This window comes from Perna viridis, chromosome 10 (genome assembly GCF_037379345.1).
Source record: "Perna viridis isolate PV_CMFRI_1.1 ecotype Kerala chromosome 10, ASM3737934v1, whole genome shotgun sequence".
Taxonomy (NCBI): Eukaryota; Metazoa; Mollusca; class Bivalvia; order Mytilida; family Mytilidae; genus Perna; species Perna viridis.
The window spans coordinates 10313724-10334761 of NC_142454.1; the positions used below are offsets into that span (position 1 = coordinate 10313724).

General features: G+C 31.7%; 1 protein-coding gene and 1 long non-coding RNA gene across 3 annotated transcripts; both read right to left on the reverse strand.

The window, feature by feature from the left end:
• Positions 1–24: 24 nt before the first annotated feature.
• On the reverse strand, positions 25–6990 carry LOC148604483 (uncharacterized). Of its 2 annotated transcripts, none has more exons than XR_015915940.1 (3): positions 6942–6990; positions 5539–5650; positions 25–3018 (listed from the first exon to the last, which is right to left on the reverse strand). It is a non-coding gene; the product is annotated as an uncharacterized LOC148604483 (long non-coding RNA). The 2 variants fall into 2 exon arrangements; XR_015915939.1 differs by lacking the exon at positions 6942–6990 and adding an exon at positions 6507–6576.
• Positions 6991–9062: 2072 nt separating this feature from the next.
• LOC148604484 (uncharacterized) lies at positions 9063–20201 on the reverse strand. Its single transcript, XM_088549740.1, has 8 exons — positions 20149–20201; positions 12885–13035; positions 12669–12751; positions 11933–12044; positions 11644–11687; positions 11117–11222; positions 10667–10761; positions 9063–9914 (listed from the first exon to the last, which is right to left on the reverse strand). The coding sequence occupies exons 1-8, from the start codon at positions 20165–20167 to the stop codon at positions 9250–9252; spliced, it is 1275 nt and encodes a 424-aa protein (XP_088405866.1). The 5' UTR covers positions 20168–20201; the 3' UTR covers positions 9063–9249.
• Positions 20202–21038: the final 837 nt, after the last annotated feature.

A 21038-nucleotide genomic window follows, 5' to 3' on the forward strand; every position in this document is an offset into this window, starting at 1 on the left:
TATTTAAAAAAGACTCTTTCAAGGGGAGATAATTGGCGAGAAAATGTTCTAATGAAATTTATAGGGAATTTTAGTTTGATTAATATTGCAAGTAACAAAGTCCAGTAATCCCTGATTTTCATATTGAATCATAGCGATTATAAAAATTAATGTCTTCCAGTTATTAAAAGTATTGACAATTCTTTAGAGAATTCATATAAAATGTAGTTAAATATTGGCTCTAATATGGCTCTATTATCTAAAAGTTATGTTCGGTGACCTATGTTTTTCACATTAAAATTCTGAAGTATGTTAATTCAGGATCAACCTTAAGAAAAAAAAAAAACAGAAACATTTATCCACCAGAAATATCAATCTGAACTATTCAAATACCGGAGACCGGTATTGGTTTGCTACTTCCGGTATATCAATTTGATGTATAATTAACAGTATTGTAGAGTAGAAGTAGTAGTTAAGCGTCGTATTGCATCTTTTTGTATTTAGGCGTATGCGGGGTTCCGATGATAGGATTCTAGTTTTAACTCTATGAAAACATTTTCTATGTTTTAGAATTGGAAATAGGGACCAGTTCTCGTGGATTCATAAGGTCACGGGAAGAGACATACAATGCGTATATTTATTTCTAAATCGCTAAGCATGTAGCCGTATTCCTTCAAAAATTTGCTTTGCGTAAAAAAAGAGAACATTCCATATGAAATTTGTTACAACTTCAACGTCATCTCATGCGACGATTATATAATTTGTGTGTTTTTTCGGCTTTGAGTAAAGGAAAACATTTCCATCTTTTTTTAGAGATAAAAATAGTTCGATTTAGTTTTCAATCATTTTCATCATTAACATCATCTGCGTTATCATCATTTTCACCATCTTTTTCGTCGTCGGCCATGTCATCATCACCATCATCATCATCATCATCATCATTGTCGTCGTCGTCGTTAACTTCACTCTCATCGCTTTTCTGGTTATCATATTTTTTCCGTCCTTTTTACACTTAGAACATGTATACATAGATTTATTATCATTATATTTAATAGTTATGTGTTTGTATTTTTCAGTTAAACCCTCGGATGGTTGCAGGTATCCTGATTGCATGTCGGAAATATCATGAATAGATTCAAGAGAACTGTCTTTTACATTATTCAGCACTATATTGCTATATAATTTAAAATTGTCAAAATTTGGAGATATTGAAACAGTTGGTTCTAATTTATTTTCATCGATTTCCTCGTAAAGATTATCTGCATATAGATTTGGAGGTTCTTGAGGGAAGTCTCGAAGGTTTTTCTTTGAATTCGATTTTAGTCTTTTATATACGACAGAAAATATAATGATAATGACTACAGCACCTCCGATTTTTCCAAAATATACATAAAATGCTTTGTCCGATGAATCTAAAAAAATATACAATCTGATACAATGCACAGTGGATTATGGTCGAAACAAGAAACGAAATAGTTATATTCATGACAAGGTTATTAGATTTTAAACTCTGTTCTCTTTTCAACTTTTAGTCTATATTTCTTCTACCACGATTATTTTACAATCTAAATGAGAAAAAAATGTTTTTTTGAAAATACTGTCACCGATAATCACAAACTGTAAGTAAAGCTCACTTTTATTTCGTTTTTATTATGACTCAACAAGACCCAAGTTGAATAACTTCTCTTTGGAGTCCTCTGATAAGGACAATAATTATACATTTTTATGCAAATCTACATACGACCATGCACGTTTTTCATTCGTTTTGGACTATTTGACTCTTCAGTGTTTTCATCTTACAGTGCATTGTCAAAACAACGTAAAAGAAATACTTAAGTAGCAGTACAGCAAAGAATAATGCAAAATGTGAATCATGGGAGGAAAGCCTGCATATTTTTTGTTGTTGATATTTTGTTAAAAACGCCATGGTAAATAGAATTTATAATGTGGCATTTCACATAACCCTTGCTTCTCGAAGAAACAGATGATATAGAATGTACTGAAGAATTCAAAATAATTAATGAGTTAAGAATACAATAGAAACTATTTGAATTTCAATTTGGATTATTTCGTTAGGCATTGGCTTGAATAATTATACATTTTGTCATAGGGACTCAAAACGCAACCTAATAGCAAAAATAAAAATGTGTAGCTTTTTGGGGTGTATTACATCTTACAGAATTTGCACGATTATTACAAAGACTGCAACTTAAAAAGTATTTCTCATAATTGATCAGTACTTATCATGAAGATGTCAAAGACTCCAATTTATTAGATACGTACTGTCGTTTGGGTTAACAACCGTTTGTTCTGTTGCTGCTTGATGCAACCTGATATTTTGTCACATCTTATATAATTTAAGAAAAAATAATATATGTCAATAAATATTACTTTTTTAAAGGAAATAGTAAGCATAAAAAACCATGTTACAATTTGATATGGCATTGAACTTATAGGTATATAAGTATAACTTTGCAACTTGGCGGGTGTTTCCAGGAAAACAGGAGACGCTTTACTACCGGCCCACCACGTTTATGCCTCCAGTGTTCTAGCAAATCCAATTAGTCTATTTACTTTAATACATATATGTGAGTTGTTTTTGCTTATAAATTTTTGGGTGTGTGTCTTTTTTTTGTCTAGCGCTTTCGCTTTTTAATTGTGTTTTATTTTCAATCCATTCTAATCCTGGTCCCCGCGAAGTCCCTTTTAATGTAATTTTTGTCCGATTTTGCACTGGATACTACATTTTTACGAAAAAAAAATTATTTTACGGTGCATGTTGTCCGTGAATATATTTCAAGGCTGAATAAACGATGATTATTTAAATCAATAAGAATTTATTTACTACTGTCATTTATTATATTCCGTTAACTTACTGCTTTCTTATTTGACCAATCGTTACCTGGAATCGTTAAATGTCAATTTCAAAGTACCATTCATCTGTCCTACAGATACACTGCAAGGCACATTTAACATCATAGTAACCAGGGGAACATGGAACACATTCCGTTCCTTTAAGTTTATAACCTGTCTCACACTCTGAAAATTCAGTGCATAGTGCCTTGTTAGTTTCATAAAACAGAAAATACTTCTATGGACTCACACAACTAATGCAATAAGGAATCTGTTTTAATGTTTTGTAGTGTTTGCTGTACTATACTTCACATGTGTACCATTTTCAATTCTTAAAACACAGCACTTTGTACAGCTTCTTTCTGTTTCATATTTAATATCATTACTGAATTACTGAAATGTTAAAGATGGGCACAAAAGTAGTGTGCCTTATCTCATATTCTTTGGGGTATATATGATGCATATAATCCACGACAAAATAGTTGTTTAAAGTTTAAAAATTCCAGTAATAGTTATTTTTTGAATATGATGAATCTTGTCCATTTGCTACCTGTTTGTATCATGTTGTACCTTCTTCTTCTTGGTAGAGATTCCTCATACTTTGTAAGAAATAATTCCAAATCATCTTCCAAATATACAGAGGAAGATGTTTACAAAATGCTGAAATTTTTAATCGACAACATATTTGTCCGCTATATAGATGACGTATTATCTTTAAACAATCGTAATTTCGGGGATTTGATACATCGCATCTACCCAAAAGAACTTGAGATAAAGGATACTACAGACACTGTGAAGTCAGCCTCATATCTTGACATACACACTTAGAAATCGATTGTAAAGGAAAACTATTAACCAAACTTTACGACAAACGTGATGACTTTTCATTCAGAATTGTTAATTTTCCTTTCATCTGTGGCAACATCCCTTCAGCATCTGCGTATGGAGTGTTCATATCACAACTCATACGTTACGCCAGAGCTTGCAGAAACTATGCAGACTTTTTGTATCGCACTAGAACTCTAACAAATAGGCTTCTGGAAAGGGTTATGTTGCTACAAGATTGAAGTCATCACTACAGAAGTTTTATGGTCGTCATCATGAATTCGTGGATCGTTATGGTGTATCCATCTGCACCATGAAAACTGATTTATTCAACGGGTCATAGTTTTCCTTTCCTCATTTGTCTACCCCGGACTTGACTTTTTATGAGCAACTCGGCAGGTGTTTCTAGAAAAGCAGAGGACGCTTACCCTACCGGTGCACCTGGTCCATGCTCCCAGTTTTTAGTGGAGTCCGAGTTGCTCATTTGCTTTTGTTACTTTGTATGTATGATTTTAGTTACTTTATGTTCTTGGTTGTGTATGTCTGTTTTCCATGTCGGGTCTTTGTCCCTGGATTACATTCTTTTGAATACCGATATATCCTTGGTTCTCTTGATTACTCTTTAATAATAACAATGTATTATGTTTGGAGTCAGGATTTCTACCGAGTATGGGGAAAAGTAGTATAAAAGAATTGAAAAATCATTTTTTGCATAGTTCTCCACAGCATCCAGAAAAAAGTTATAATTCCAATTTATGGATCGTGGTGCACGGTATTTAGACTTTGAGAGATTGGTTTTCTATGATATTTTTATCTCCCTTAATGGCCATACTTGAAGGATAATATTTGAATGGAGAGTTTTGTTTTTTACAAAAAACAGTCAGGTGGTTTATCTTTAAAGTCCTCAATCCTGATGTCCTGCAATACCCGTTTGTAATTGGAACTTTTGATGCAATTTTCGAAGTTGAGGAATTGATTATTGATTTGTCTTTGAAATACAGCGGAACTTTGTTCGGGACTTTTTTTTATAATTGAGGATGTTAGCGAAATTATTTACATCCATATTATTGTTGACATGTGGTAATTGAAGAAATATATGTCTTATTCATCTTGATATCTTACATAAACTGGTTTAAAATGTCTGTGATCGCCAATATCCAAAACAATGGCCTCACTTCTGTATAATGATGATGAGGAAGGTTTGAACTTCAATATTAGGATTTATTTTGAAACGAGAGTGATGTTAAGTGCGAGGTATAGGGTAGAGTCAAGTCAGAATGCAATGAATGAAGTCCAACAAAATATGCCACAAGATACATGTTCAAATGTTTGAGTTCAAGAGCACCTAGATATCTTATTTTATCTCAAAGAATCCCAATGGTGCTAATTGAATAGAGAGGTGAATAAAAATCTGGAAATTGTTTTATTTCACGTTTACCGGGAAATAGGAAAGAAAAAGAAAACTTCAAAAAAATGATTAAATAAAACATACACAAAATTGGTTCAGAACTAAAAAAAAAGAATATCTGAGGAAAATTACAGGGACTTAGTTAAGATGCAAAGAATAGGTTTAAGACACACTTCTTGTTTGTTCTGACCTTCTCGATCTTCTTTCGAGACACACCCATTTACATTATTACATCTTAAATTAGATTCAACATGATCAGAGTAGTGCACGGGTATCATTGAAAATATTACAAAGCAAACAAGTTTGATATACGATGGCATTTTACATTGCATATATTTGCATACAAAAACACTATTGATAATTTATTGATCAATATCATAAAGCGAGAGAAGAATCGTCTACCCTAATGACAAATACTTTAAAAGACATTTTAGTCCAGATCTTATATACAGGATATAGAAATTACATCAAACCTTTCCAGTGGGTTGCAACGGCAACCAGAAGCACATAGTTCTCCATAAGTTCCTTTAGGACAGGGAATGCACTTGTTATCGTCAGAATTTTCAACAAATCCCCTAGGACATCCTGGAATAATTGTTTAAAAGAGATGTTTGTGACAATTTTTTTCATTTATTTATTATTTGACTTTGATTAATCATCATCCAAATTAGTATTTTTCCTTTTATTTCTACGTCTTTTTGTCGTGTTCATTGTAATTAAAGACCTACTATGAGTTTTGTCTTCTTTATATTTTTGTTTCGTTAATTCGAAAGATAAATTCAATAAATCAACTGATCCGCATTCATTACAAATAATAATCAGATAGTTTTTTTTTTTTTAAATGTGTAGATATGTAAATGCTTTCAATTACTTTAATTCTGCTATAATTTGTACATTTTTTTGTTATGATAGAAAACTACCTTAAGTTTATTTTTATGTTTCTTGAGTATATAGGGCATTTCTTTCGCTATACATGTACCTGTGTATAATGATGTTATGCATCCTTTTCTGTTGTGTGAGGGTTTTTCGTCACATATTAAAAGGGTGGCCTTGGGCTTAAGTTTTCATACCGTTGTGGCTGTTTTCTCTTTGACATATTCCTTACACCTATTCTTGTTAAACCTGACAAAACTGTATCTTAAACTTACTATGACATGGTCAGATCATCTCCAGATAGCTTGAACAGCGGTAGTATACTGTTGAGTTTGTATGTGTGACTTACTATGACATGGTCAAATCATCTCCATATAGTTTGTACAACATATGTATACTGTTACGTTTTACATCTGTGATTTACTGTGACATGATCCACTCATCTCCATTTAGCTTGTACAACAGAAGTATACTGTTACGTTTTACATGTGTGATTTACTATGACCTGATCCACTCATCTTCACATAGCGTGTATAACAGAAGTATACTGTAACGTTTTGTAACCTACCGTAACATTCATCCATTTATCTCCACATAGCATGAACAATTGAAGTATACCGTTACGTTTTACATGTGTGATTTACTATGACCTGATCCACTCATCTTCACATAGTGTGTACAACAGAAGTATACTGTAGCGTTTTGTAACCTACCGTAACATTCATCCATTTATATCCACATAGCCTGAACAATGGAAGTATACTGTTATGTTTTACATGTATGATTTACTATGACCTGATCCACTCATCTTCACATAACGTGTACAAAAGAAGTATACTGTTACGTTTTACATGTGTGATTTACTATGACCTGATCCACTCATCTTCACATAGCTTGTACAACAGAAGTATACTGTAACGTTTTGTAACCTACCGTAACATTCATCCATTTATCTCAACATAGCCTGAACAATTGAAGTATACAGTAACGTTTTGTTACCTACCGTAACATTCATCCATTTATCTCCACATAGCCTGAACAATTGAAGTATACTGTTATGTTTTACATGTGTGATTTACTATGACCTGATCCACTCATCTTCACATAGCGTGTACAACAGAAGTATACTGTAACGTTTTGTAACCTACCGTAACATTCATCCATTTATCTCCACATAGCCTGAACAATTGAAGTATACTGTTATGTTTTATATGTGTGATTTACTATGACATGATCCATTCATCTCCACATAGCCTGAACAGCAGTAATATACTATCGCGTTTTGCATTTCTTCTTTCATAGCGTGGCTATAAAATAAAACATAAAATGATGTCATCCTTTTGCCTGAAACACAACGATGTCAGTAACTAAATTAGTTGGTTATGATTTTTTATATAGTTACACTTTCTAAGGTTTACCTTTTTAATCTAATGCATATTTTAGCATTACAAAATTGTAATGATATGAAGAATGTAAAGACTGTATTGCCCATTAATTCCATTATGTTTCGTGATCCATTCGTTCTGGAAATTAATTTTGGAATTATCATAAGTTAGAAATCGGAAATACGTATTTCTATTTTAAGTTGTTTTAGTTATTTATGTAACACCGATCAATGACTGAACGGAACTTGTTGTAACTGTACATTTTAATGAGGAAGTTTATAAAGTTTAATATCTGATATAAGGAGCCAAACCCTAGCTACAAACCCTTAAGATGGAACATTTATATTCGGATATGAAACAATGCTTAAGCATTGTCTATGAAATGCAAAGCACAAAATCATTTCTTTACAAATAATTATAATACCTGAAGAGTATATAATGGTTTCAAAGGTTAATATTTACTACTTTGAACCTACTTGAAATTTCCAATTATTCATCAATGAATTGGGTTATTTTAAGTCCAGATTACACACCTTCCCGTTATAAACCTCTAATATAAAAGTCATTGACATCTTTAAAAATGAAAATGCCCCCACTTTCTATTTGTTACAGAAGCATTGGTTGAAAATTATCGTTTGTTTACATGACCTACAAATTTACATGTACTTATTGTGGATTAAAAAAGATAATCCAAGCCCATAAATACGTTTTAAGTCAATATATGGTAATTCTATCGTAAATCGTTTTACTACAAAATGTAGAAAATGGAAACATAATTTGAATTAAAAATGGTGTTGCGCAACAGTATAACATACTAACATTTAACGTTCACTTAACTTGATATTGATCTTTTGATGTTTTGTTACAATGTTAAAACCTAATCAAACAAATATGACATTGAAAGAAGAAGAAAAGATATTTACGGGGAAAAAATTAAGGAAACTTTTTTTTCTATTTTAAGAAATCATAAAAGTAAAATACCAGCGTTTTAAAGAGTAAATGTATATATTTGAAGGGTTACAAGTCAGGAATCTCTCAGGCCAAAGCCGCCAAATAGAAAAAAAGGTACATAATGTCATGTATATGTGTATACTGAGAATAACTTCAGTTCGTTCAGTTGGTCGATTGCAGACAATTATTATTTTTTTTATAGGTTTTGTTTTTCATTTTATTTTTTGGTTCAGATTAGTTTGTATCATTGCATTATTACATTTTATTTTTCGTACTAAGTTCTTCTTTAGTACACAGACTTTTCAAACCGCCCTAAACTTCTTAAAATTAGGGTTCTGGAGCAGGGTCATGCTACTACAAGATTGAAGTCATCACTACAGAAGTTTTATGGTCGTCATTATGTATTATTATGGATCATTAAGGTGGATCAATCTTCACCATTAAAAACGATTCGTTCAAAGCGTCATAGTTTTCGTTTCTTCTTTCGTCTACCCCGAACTTGACTTTGTTGAGGAACTCGGCGGGTGTTTCTAGAAAGCGGAGGACGCTTAACCTATTGGTGCACTTATTCCATGCTACAAGTTTTCAGCGGAGTCCGAGTTGCTTATTTACTTTTGTTGCTTTGTCCGTTTACTTGGTTATTCTATGTTCCTTGTTGCGTGTGTGTGTTTTTTCGTACCTGGTCTTTGTCCCTATATTACATTCTTTTGTTTTCCGCTAGAATCGTGGTTCCCCTCATAACTCTTTCATATGCAACAATGTTCAGCAAAGGTATAATTGAATAATTTTATTAAAACAATTTAAAACATTCATATGCACACTATTACATTAAAACACAAGGAAGCACGCGTTCTACGACATCAGAACAAAAATGCATACAATGACATCTTGTATAATACAAAAGTACAATTACTTCCTGCAATGATTGAATATTTTACTGTTAAACACCTTCAAAAGTACATTGCAGCATCTATTTTAATCTATATCTTTTATCGCTATTTCAACCACACTATCATCGTCATCATCATCATCCCCGACTGTCTTGTTTTCTAAATCTCTTTTATCGGTTTCACCTTTAGAATTAGTCGATAGAGGCTTAATGTCTTTATTATTAATGGTAGTGTATTTGTGTTTATTAGAATCCTCCTTTTGAACAGGTTGGTAAGGATGATTGCATTCTTTTCCTGAATTCTTCGGCATATCGTTTACATCTACGTCTACGTCAGGAGTAGAATATTTATGAACTTCACAGGGTTGTTTTAAAACAGGTTGGTAAGGATGTAAATCTTCAGATTTTCTTTTGTCATTTTCTTTCTCCTGTTCATTTCCCAAGTTGCGATTGGATTTCACCGGTTCAAGATAACAGGATTCTGGAATAGGCTGCTGGATATTTCTTTGGAGTTTTTGGTTGTCCTCTTTTGAGGGTAACGGTTCATGAATAACTGGTTCCAATTCATTGTCATCAATTTCCTCGTAAGGATGAGCATGATCTGCATATGGATTTTCCGGTGCCCTTGGTAATTTTCTTTGCTTTTCCTTTGGTTTTAAAATTACTTTTTTATACAAAGTAATGGCTATAATGATGAAGACAAAGACGACAGCGGCACATATTCCAATAGCATACGAATAGTCCGCGGAATCTACAAAATATACAAATTTAATACTTTTAATTTATCATTTTTTGTTAACGTGAACCTGGTACTTACAGCTATTTTTCTATTTTTCCGTGGTTTTGAAAATTATGGAATTATTGAATATATAAACTAAAGTTTATCTGGGTCATTTTCCTTTTTATTTTGGTATATTTATTTTTTTAAGTTTACCTTATCAGTCTCCAAACGTTTCATATTTATTATTGGCTTTTGTTTTTGGGAACCCTGTGTTCAGATCTGTCTTTTTTGCACTTAATTGATATCTCAGTAAGGAACTGATAAACAAAGATCTATTATGACATTTCATGAGGAATGATAAATACATATTATAGAACAAAATAACTTTTCATGGAACATGGTATGAAAAAAAGACACCATTTTGAAAAACTAATTTTACTATACTATTTGCACCTTTGGAATTAATGAAAAGGGACATGATGTACCATATCACTTCGGTAAATTGAGTTATAATTTGATTGAAATCTACTTAAATGATCATTTCAAGGGCAGATAAATCTGTCAAAAGCCTCATTTTTCTAAAATTCTTTTTTGAAAAATGTCTGAGCAAACCCAGTGATGCAGAGATCAAATAATTGTTTTTTGTAAATAAAGAAAGCATCATTGAGTGAAATTATTTTATCGGATCGGTGGGTTTTTGACATAAATGTTTCTGATTTTTCCTATTTTGCCTGATTTGTTTAGAAAGAACGTATACTTAACTTGTAATATATGATACTTACCTTCATTCTGTTCTTCATTTCGTTCTGTTGTTCGCCTGTCAACTATTGAAGGCAATTTCACGTTGTTCCCCACACAACCTAATTTTGCATCACATCTTAAATAAAAAAAAAATACTCTAGACTATTTTGAACATTAGAATGGAAGAAACAAAAATGGAAAATTTTAAAATCGTATTTAAAACAATGGTTTAATTAAAACAAAGTGGTTTATTCAACTTTAACTGAATATAAGAGAGTGTGTTTTAGAAAGATTTTGGTAATAGAAATACAGAGTAAATTGATAAGTTATTGCGGCCTAAAAAACTTCTGTGGAAATTATTTTTTTAAGTTAAGGCTCCTTTAATTTCTTCTAATTTGTGGTGAAGAGTCTTTCCTGAAAATCTAGTTTAAACTTTTTTAAAGTCTAATTATTTTTATAACAATATCGGATAATTAAAACAAATTCTATACCTTTCATCCTTTTTACAATGACACTGTAGGACACATTTAACACCGTAGTAATTAGAAGGACATTTTTCACATTTAGTTCCTTCAAGTTTATAGCCTAAATCACAGTCTAAAATGTTTAATGTCAATATTAATTGAAGTATTTAAATTCAAAGAATAAGTAACTATCAATATTAAATTATAGTTTTTGTGAAACGGATTTAGTTTTCAGACAGAAACACTTCCTCTATTGACAATATTTAGGATTTGTATGCAGTTACAGAAGAAGAAAAATCTAAATAAACCACACACACACACACACACACACACACACACACACACACACACACACAGAGTAAAACACCAAACTAATAGACACACATACACACGTAGAAACAAAACTTAATGATATAAAATTTCATATTGAATATGTGATGAACAATTCTCCGAAATAACTAGGATATTATCCTTGTTGACTGAAGAAGTATTGTTTTTACTATGTATTATTCCCCAGCTAGGTCGGTTGAAATCATTATAAAGTGCTTTCTTACCTTTGTTTTCTTTTTTCGATACACAACCGAGAACATTATCACATCTAAATGAAAGTAAAACATTTATTTCAACTTTTCCAGTCATTTTTAATATTCCTATCGACCTACGAGTTTTAGCGAGAGAATTTATGAAGTTCAGAAATGTAAACATATATAAACCCTCATTTTGATTGTTAACAAAAAAATTGAAACATTTACAGGGAGGTCATTATGTAATTGCTAAAGTTTTAAATGTCTAAACCAAAAACTGTTAACAACAATCAATTTATTACGTTCATTTTAAACATACCTCTCTGAATTGCTACACGAACAATCAAATGCACATCGTTCTCCAAAGTTCCCGTCAGGACAAGCTATACAATTGCTCTTATCAGGATCTCTAAAAAATCCGTTTGGACATTCTACAATGAAATGCGATCAAAATCATCAAAAGTACATATTCGTATCTTTCGGTTGTCCCCTGTATTTTGATTTTCTTTTTAGTTTTTATTTTATTGTTAGTTTTATAACTAATTTTACTTTGCTGTTGGCGTTCGTATGTTCACATTTATAATAAATTTCATCCTCAGGTTAAGGGTTTCAAAGCACGAGGCAAAGTGAAAAAAAATATTTAGGAATTTTCATTTACATTGACAGTGAAACTTAATTCTTTCCACCTGTATTATTGTGACTTTTGTTTGTTGTCGGTACATTGAAACAGGTATAATCATTTTTGTATTTATTTAAAACCTGACGTGAACTTTGCACTACGATCAATCCTTATCGGACTCAATGTTGAATATTATTCGGTGCTTCTTACACGATACCCAAAATGTTGCCTTCATGTTGATTGTAATCTCATTTCAGTTATTACTCTTTATTAGATTATATCTGCTTTGGATGATGTCACCACCTGTACTTTATTTAGTGACAAGACTGTAAGTGGAACAGCTGATTCGTATAATATATAGGTTTAGCATGAAATATCATCTTTTCGTCACTTTATATTGTTTATAAAAAATAACGTTGAAGTAAATTGTACATACTTATACAAGATCCGTCCATCTCCACGAAGTCGGAACAGCAGTAGTACACAGTTGCTTCCTGTCTGACGCCATTGTTCAGGTGACTAAAATAAGTTTAACATAAAACATATCAACTTTAATCCGGTTATGTCGTTATATCTAACCCAATTTAGGTAAACCGTTGTAATGAAATTACATATACTTCATAAATTTTGATAATTGATATAAATTTTTTACCTCTCCTGTCGGCTGCAAATTTCACCATCACTAAATGTTACAGATGAAAGAAATAATATAACGACGTCAAAAGCAAAACTCTTTGTCTTCATCTTTATACCCCATACCATAAACAATTTCCCACGAAAACGTCCGATGGTACACCATGGCACTATTGATCAATTAAAGTCGGATATGAATAGATGAACAAAGAGCAAGCGGATATCAATGAGGAAGGATTTGAAAGTATGAAATTTACTGATAACGTTCAAAGCCGAATAATATGGTCGAACACAATCTAGGAGTTATCGACAGAAACAAGACATTAATGTTTCAAAACCTGATTTATTTAAAGTTTCAGGACATTTCCTCACAAAACGATGAACATTAGCAATGTTTGTTCTTTAACAATATCATGTCGATACGATGTAGTCATAGATGTAGTTTAATTTATGCATATAGAAATACAAAACAAAATGTAAAAAAAACGATATTTGTATCCCATTTATAGAAATGCTATGAATCAGATTTTTAATTCAGGTATACAATGATGCAACATTTAAAGCTCCAAACATGATATTTTTCATCTTCATTTATTTTTATAGTAATGGAATAACAGATCTTCATGCAACAGACAATATTTTTATACCACATCATTTAATGCTTACTCATCCGTCCAATTATTTACTATAGGCTAATGGTGTATATAATGCTTTGTTATCAATTAGTCAAATATTCTTTATTATATCTCTTCTATTTGTTTCATATTTGAAAAAAAATATATATATATCTCACACTAATAATATAGTTCATGAATAAAAACAATCGAAGTTCGACAAAATCTGTCAAAATTTATTCTTGTCTTTTAGGTTTTGAAATGTTTGAATGATGATGTACAAAGTGCAAATACTCAGACTTCGGCAAAATTGACATTTCGTCAGTTAACACTAATAGAAGGGTAATCAAGGGAACCAAGGCTATAGCTGTAATCAAAAGAATGTAATCCATGGGCAAAGACCAGACATGGAAAACTGACATACACAACAAAGAACACAAAGTAACTCAAATCATACATACAAAGTAACAAAAGCAAATGAGCAACTCGGACTCCACTAAAAACTGGGAGGATGGACCAGGTGCACCGGTAGGGTAAGTAACAAAAGCAAATGAGCAAAATGAATTAAGACACTGTAGTTGATCTCGCACTAATATAGAAATCGTGTTGTTCGTCAAGACTTATTATGTTTAAAAACGTTCAAATTGTTATTACTATTAATAATTCTATTGTATATTATATATATTACTCGATAGTGAGTCCATCTTTGTTTTTTATGGCTATTAAGCATATAAGGAAAGAATCCAAAAAGCAAGAAAGATTTTGCTAGCGAAACACAGATATGTGTGATGATTAACGATGCAGTAAATATATAGAATACACAATTTCTATTGCAAAAATATACATTTTCTCAATGATTCAACTTAAAATTCTATTACGTAATTCCGCAATAATACCAATGTATATTTTGAATTCAGTCAAAATATACTGATAATAGAATTTAACATTTGTCCTTTTTGGCCATTTTGCTACAGATCACCTAGATCTGAGCTTTTTCTCCTTTATTTTTGACGATGCCGACACCAATAGGTCTCGGAACTTTTATCTATGAAAAAAATATAGCTTTCATTAAACGTCGATACTTCCTTCCTCGAATATAAATTTAAATCGTAAACATTTATACAAATATTGAATTTAAAATTTATAGTGGTTTTAATATTTCCTAGTGTCCTTAATAAAAAAATTCAAACAATGCAGTGATTTTGTTACATGTGAAGTATGTAAATATTATTATTGCCCTTTAAATAGCATACAATATTACTTAACTATTTTTTTAACAATTTCTGAACCAAAGTTTGGTGTGTAAAACCTAGTCAGCGACATTTTCCCTTCTGTTTAATGTAGATCTGTTGAGTATTTTTTACTTGTAATTGATATCAAGTTTATCTTCAGTGCCCGACGTGAATGGGAGAAAAAATGTTAGGTATTCATGATTTGGTACAGTCACGTATTTATTCCTGTAAATAATCTTTACTTTAATCTACGCATTAAAATAATATAAGCAACATACAATTTCTGTCGCCCGTTCCGTTAAACTAGTGTTTTTCTACAAGAATTGAAATATTCATTAACACGTTTATATAAAATTGGTGATCTTCGAGATTATTCCTCTGAAATCGGAGTTAACAGAGAAGAGACAAAAATAATAAAAACATGTGTTGCCAATTGTCTCCTCAACTACCTGGTAGCACTGCATCAGAGACTATATCCTTCTTATAAACAGTTCAAAGTCACTGATGTTTAACTACAGACAAACGGGTAGACAGATTCCTGCTGCACCGTGTTTAATATTTTCTTAATCCATATAAAAGGTAAAACACAATATATATGTATAATTCATTGTTGATAGACTAATCATTACTTTTAGCCAAACGTAATGCTCATAAATTTCCGAAATGTTAAAGTATATAAGTGAAAAAAAACATTTTCAATTTAAACATATGATTTCGAATTGTACTGAATTGATGTATTAAAATTTGAAATAAATGCATCTGTGTATATGTTAACTGTCCCGTCATCAGCGGGAGACTCGGTATTTCATCGTGCTTTCCGTGATATCCCACTGTCTTGTCTGTCCGGGAGCTTAAATCCTGCCGCTTTCGGAATTTCGGTATTCATCAGTAACAATAATGCAGAGAAAAGGTTTTGAAGCTATGAAATGTCACACTTCATTTTTGGATCAAAATTACATTATTTTTTTAATACCATTTAGTGTTTTAATGTTTGAAATTAACCTATCACCAATTCTAGCATAGTTTTTACCAATAAATGTGAAAAAATTGACGCTACATCACACCTAGGGGGTGTCTACTTATATTGCATTTCCAAATATGATTGCCTATGAAAATAGTATTTCCGCTAAAATGCAAAAAAAAGCTTGTCATATCTTAAAATCACGTTCAAAACTTTTTTTCGTTTAAAAATGTCACGTGGATGTTCTTACCAAAAAACATCATATGATTCGCGGCCAGGCCACGCTTATATAACCTGACAATATAAAATGTATTGTCGCGCGTTTCCAAATCCACGACCAAGGACGTGCCTGCCTTTGTTTTTCGAGAGGCAGATAACAAAATTTTGAAAGATACTAATTTAATACAACCGTAAGACAGGATGATGCTGATTGAAATAAAAAACAACTTTGTATAGCACAAAATTTAGACACTAAAGTTTGCATGAACATATTCGAAAATACTACCAAAAGCGGACCTACTGACAACAAATAGCAAGATAGGAGCGCTTGGACCCAATGTCAGATCAGACATGCCTTCACCGATACAAAAAATTACAGGTAGATATTTGAACATGACCAAAGAAAATTTACATCCATGCCAAAGTAATTCATCAGGTTACAGCACCAGCAGGGATATAAATACAAGTCGCCATTGGCGTGTTTTTTGTAAAGCATAAAATGGATATAAAGAAATGTTGGTTTCTTTTGAAAATTACATTATAAACAGGAAATTGAAGTAACAGGATTTTATACAGACAAAAATATGTAAAAATTAAATAAATATCATATAAACTTTGCAATGGCGAATACATGCAGGGACATGTTTGAGATATGTGTACATTGTACATATACATGTATTGGAGATATTTGTCCGAAGAGATATAACAGTCTTGTCATATTAAGCGTTTTTAGATTCACTTTTCTTAATTATTTTATAAGATAAATAAACGCAGCTTGTTTGTTTGCAAAAATAACTATCAAAAGAGAGTTAAATCTTAATTTGTGTTTGATATTAGAACATTGTTTTTAATTTTGCCGGATCATATCAGGGAACGGACTGCATTAAATTATCTATAGAGAGTGCACTACTGGATTCGATACACTAATGCTAATTCATGTACCACCTAATTAAAAGCTTTTCAGTCAACGCAAAAGTTAATCATCATGTAAAACAGGGAGAGTTTTATACCGATAGTATTGAAACAAACGCTGTAATTAGGTAACACGGATGGCCAGGTGTTTAATAATGTGACAGTAAGCTAGGTCACATGATACATGTGCCTTATGGGCCCTCAAAACTTTGGTTTTGGGTTGAATCACACCATTGAACACTTGTATCAGAATATAACTGTAAAGGTATATTCCTTAAAGGAATTTTCCCTTCTTCCTGGTCACATCATAGAAAAGCAAAAACACGCCGCGCTTTATCGCTTTATCAAAAATTTTATTTTTCAAATACTTAAAACCATTACCATTAATACATAACAGAATGTACCTTATTCGTGTTTTAATTGATGGCATTCAATGAAGATTACATATATTTTATATGATTAAAACACTAGCATGTACATAAATGGTTAAGTTTAAATTCCAATGCACGTACATTTGTATGTGTTAATATTCTTAATTTTTTTATGCTTGATTTCGGACTTCATATTAATTCTTTCGATACTTACTTCATTTTAATTAATTTTAATTATTTCTGCGTGTTCGTGAAGATGAGCCTTTTGATATTATGTGTTAAAATTCTTCTTTTCTTTCCGTTAATAAATAGTGGAGAACAAACGGTGTGTTCCAAAAAAAGGTATTCCTAAAAGGCAACATATGAACTGAAGTATCAATCATTGATTACGTTTGATAACAATAATGTTCTCATATTACTGATTTAAACGAGAGTATAACATTGTATACACTTAAACTTACAAATGACCAAAAATATTGTTTGTTTAGCAATTTGTAGCGCTTTCAATAGAATGATTGGTATTCTAAATATTCTGAGCATATTTTTTTTAAAACCATGAACCTTTGCACCCAGAGGTTAATTAACAGCAAAGGCATTTGTCACCATAAATATTTAATATTTGCACTACGTTAATTATTAGCCTATACCTCAGTTGTCTCGTGTCGTTGAATCATTCATACATACCACAGTTTTTATACCTTTAGGTACCAAAAAGTGTGTTTTTAAGCGGCCTAATTTGATGAGCTTTTCAACTGAAAAGCTAAAAGCTAACAACTTTAATCAGATTATTTCAAGTACCCCCGTTTTGGTGCCTGAAGGTGAAAACAACTTGTACATGAAAATGAACAGACAACAAGAAAATTATGAATTAGACATTCCTTCGTGCGTTTAGTTTTCTGTAAAATTATTGATAGACATATTTCGTTACTGTGAAAGTTAATTTGGCGACATCCAATATTTCGAGGTCTAGAATATGTGTATGCTATTCCCTTGACATCGATTGATTGATTGAGCAAAATGTGCAAATAATAGCCTTGAACCCAACACATGCACATTGCTATTGATACGACTAGCGTAGTGACATGTCAAAATGAATATAAATGAGAGCAAAACCAGAGGAGTCGGTGAAAGTTCGTTGATTTCAAGCAAAATATAGACAACGTGAGCATAGAAATGTAGCCCCACTTCTTTTTTTCAAATTTTTTGATCCGCCCATGTGTAGGTGTTGTTTCATGGGGGACAGACCAGGCATAAATGAAATTGGAATTTTTCACAAATGACCAATCAATGATAATCAAAGACTACTAGAAAAAGAAGAATAGGCTAAATCGGATACACTATGGTTAATCATAGTATAACCTATATATACACCTTAAAACCGACTAAATTACTCTAAGGGATATAGATATTGAACAACTGCACCATGAATACCATAATACAGATTACATGGCAGATCAGAAGCAACCATTTATCGTTAATGTCGGCCATTTACAGAAAAGCACGGGGAATGTGGTAAGATTGGATATTCAATAATCACAATTTACAAATCCTGTACATAGACAAAGATCGTCAGACAAAACTATTATTAAACCCGGGAACATTTATCTTTGTAGTGAATTGTTAAGTACTAAAACAATAGTAGCATTTGCAAACGGCTCGAATGTATTGTGATAGGTCTGATATGAAGGTCTTAATGGCATGTGCTTATATTCTGACGTCTAATTAATGATTATAGGAGGAACCGTAAAAAAAAAGAGTCGAGACTTATTTCAGTTATCCATTCAGACCAATATATTTACACATATGGTCAGTTAATTTCCAAAAAGTTATTAATATACTACTATCACGTTTATGATCAGCCGTTCAATGTTTGTCTTATTAGTTAAGACGACTTTTGATCTACATTGAATTTTCTGTTTTGAATGATTTGTTTCACTTTTTTAATCAAGAAATAAGAAAAATGAAATGAAGGTGTGAATCGTATTGCTCCAGTTTATAAACCTCTTCGTGAATGATTCTTGAATAATACAAAAATACTAATCATACATATGCACATACTGCAAATTATGACATGATGTACATTTTTTCAAGGAGTAATTGTGAGACACTGGGCTACATGATGATACATATATCTATTTAGGTTTTTCACAGATGCTATCCCAGAAGACTTAGACGCTCAAACAAGTGAGTCACGAAAATCTTGGCTCTTTGACCCAGTAGACTTAAACTGAAACAGAATATTTTAGGCGACAAAATTGATTTGGTATTACGAGGTATAAATGTATTTGAAAATTAACATGAAGGTGATGAGTGGGGGTACATGGGGGACCTTTCAGCCCATGTACAAGTTCCCAGATGACCGTCTGTTGTTATTTATACAGCCAGTGTATTATGTTGGAGGGTGAGGCGTTCGCCGAATCTGTCAAATGGATATTCTGACTCTCTCAATAATCATAGACTGTTTCGGGAGCTTATAACATTTTCTGTACGATTTTGCCTATCTACATTTATATTATGAGGAAATGAATTAATCTTTTAATCGAACTATATATCTTCGAAGTATTTTGAAAATCATTTGGTGGTACCTTGCAACATCTATTCGATAATCCTGCTAGATATAAAAATGGCCATAAAAGGACAAACCACTCCCCAATGAGAACTAAAATTTATCTTTTTGTCATATAGCTTTTACATGTTAATTGTCAACTCTTGTATTAATATATTTCCCACACTTGCAATATCAAGTTCCAATACACATAATAGAAAACAAGGATTCTTAGGAAATAAAAAATGGAGGTTACGCTTTGCATTCCGGTACACTCTGTCTACATGTAGGGTGTATTTTCTTGTAAACAGCTCATATTTCATTGATTGTTTCCATTAATTAAATATACAAAATGAAATTAGCTAACCGATTCAAATACTACCGTCAACTGTATACATGGAAATTATAATAACAGTAAAACAAGATTACCTTCTTTTGGAGCAAACATTGGATTGTCCGTCTGTTCTGGAACAACAAATAGCGAAAAGAAATATATACAATCGCATTAAACGAATAACCATTTTGAAAGTTCAATTTGATCAGGAAATTGTTCCCCTTGTGTGCGGAAATAATACATAAAATGCTTATCTTTTTTTTTTTGTTTTAATCAATAAAGGCATTTGATTAAGTTGTCGGTTTGAATGTTTACCATACATGAAATGGTTGATTCCCCGCCTCTTGAAAAAGTTATTTTTGATTTTATTCAAATTCCAAATGATTTGTTGAAACCAAATGCATAAAAGAAATTAATTTCGATCATTGGATTATCCAAATGCATACACACTTATATATAGAATCATCAACCGGTTCCTTCTTCACAGAAAGATAACCACAAGAGTTTCCTGAAATTTAACCCTAAACAGTTGCATGCTTAATTAATGAATTAATGCACAGTAGACTCAGCAACAAATACTCGATCCTTTATTTTCTAAATAATACCCGAAAGAATGACTGTTCAAAACCAATAATAACGAATTATTAAATATGTTATGCACTGGTCAAAGTATAACAGTAACTACAAGAACATAACATCGGGATAAATATACTTAAACTAAAGTATTCTGAAATAACTCAGTCCGATATCGATTCTGTGTAATACACATACAGCTCAGATTTCGAATCGTTTAATAATATGTCAAAAATTTACTTTTCCTGTATGCTCTTTCAAAGGATTACAAGAGGTCAACAGGTCAAAACTTACCCTAAATACTCTTCCGCCGAGGCGATAGAGAATAAAATTATTGAGAGACAATTATGTAGAAAATGTACAAAATTACACAAAGTACACGTCGTTCTCTGTCGGCACTATCAATCACACA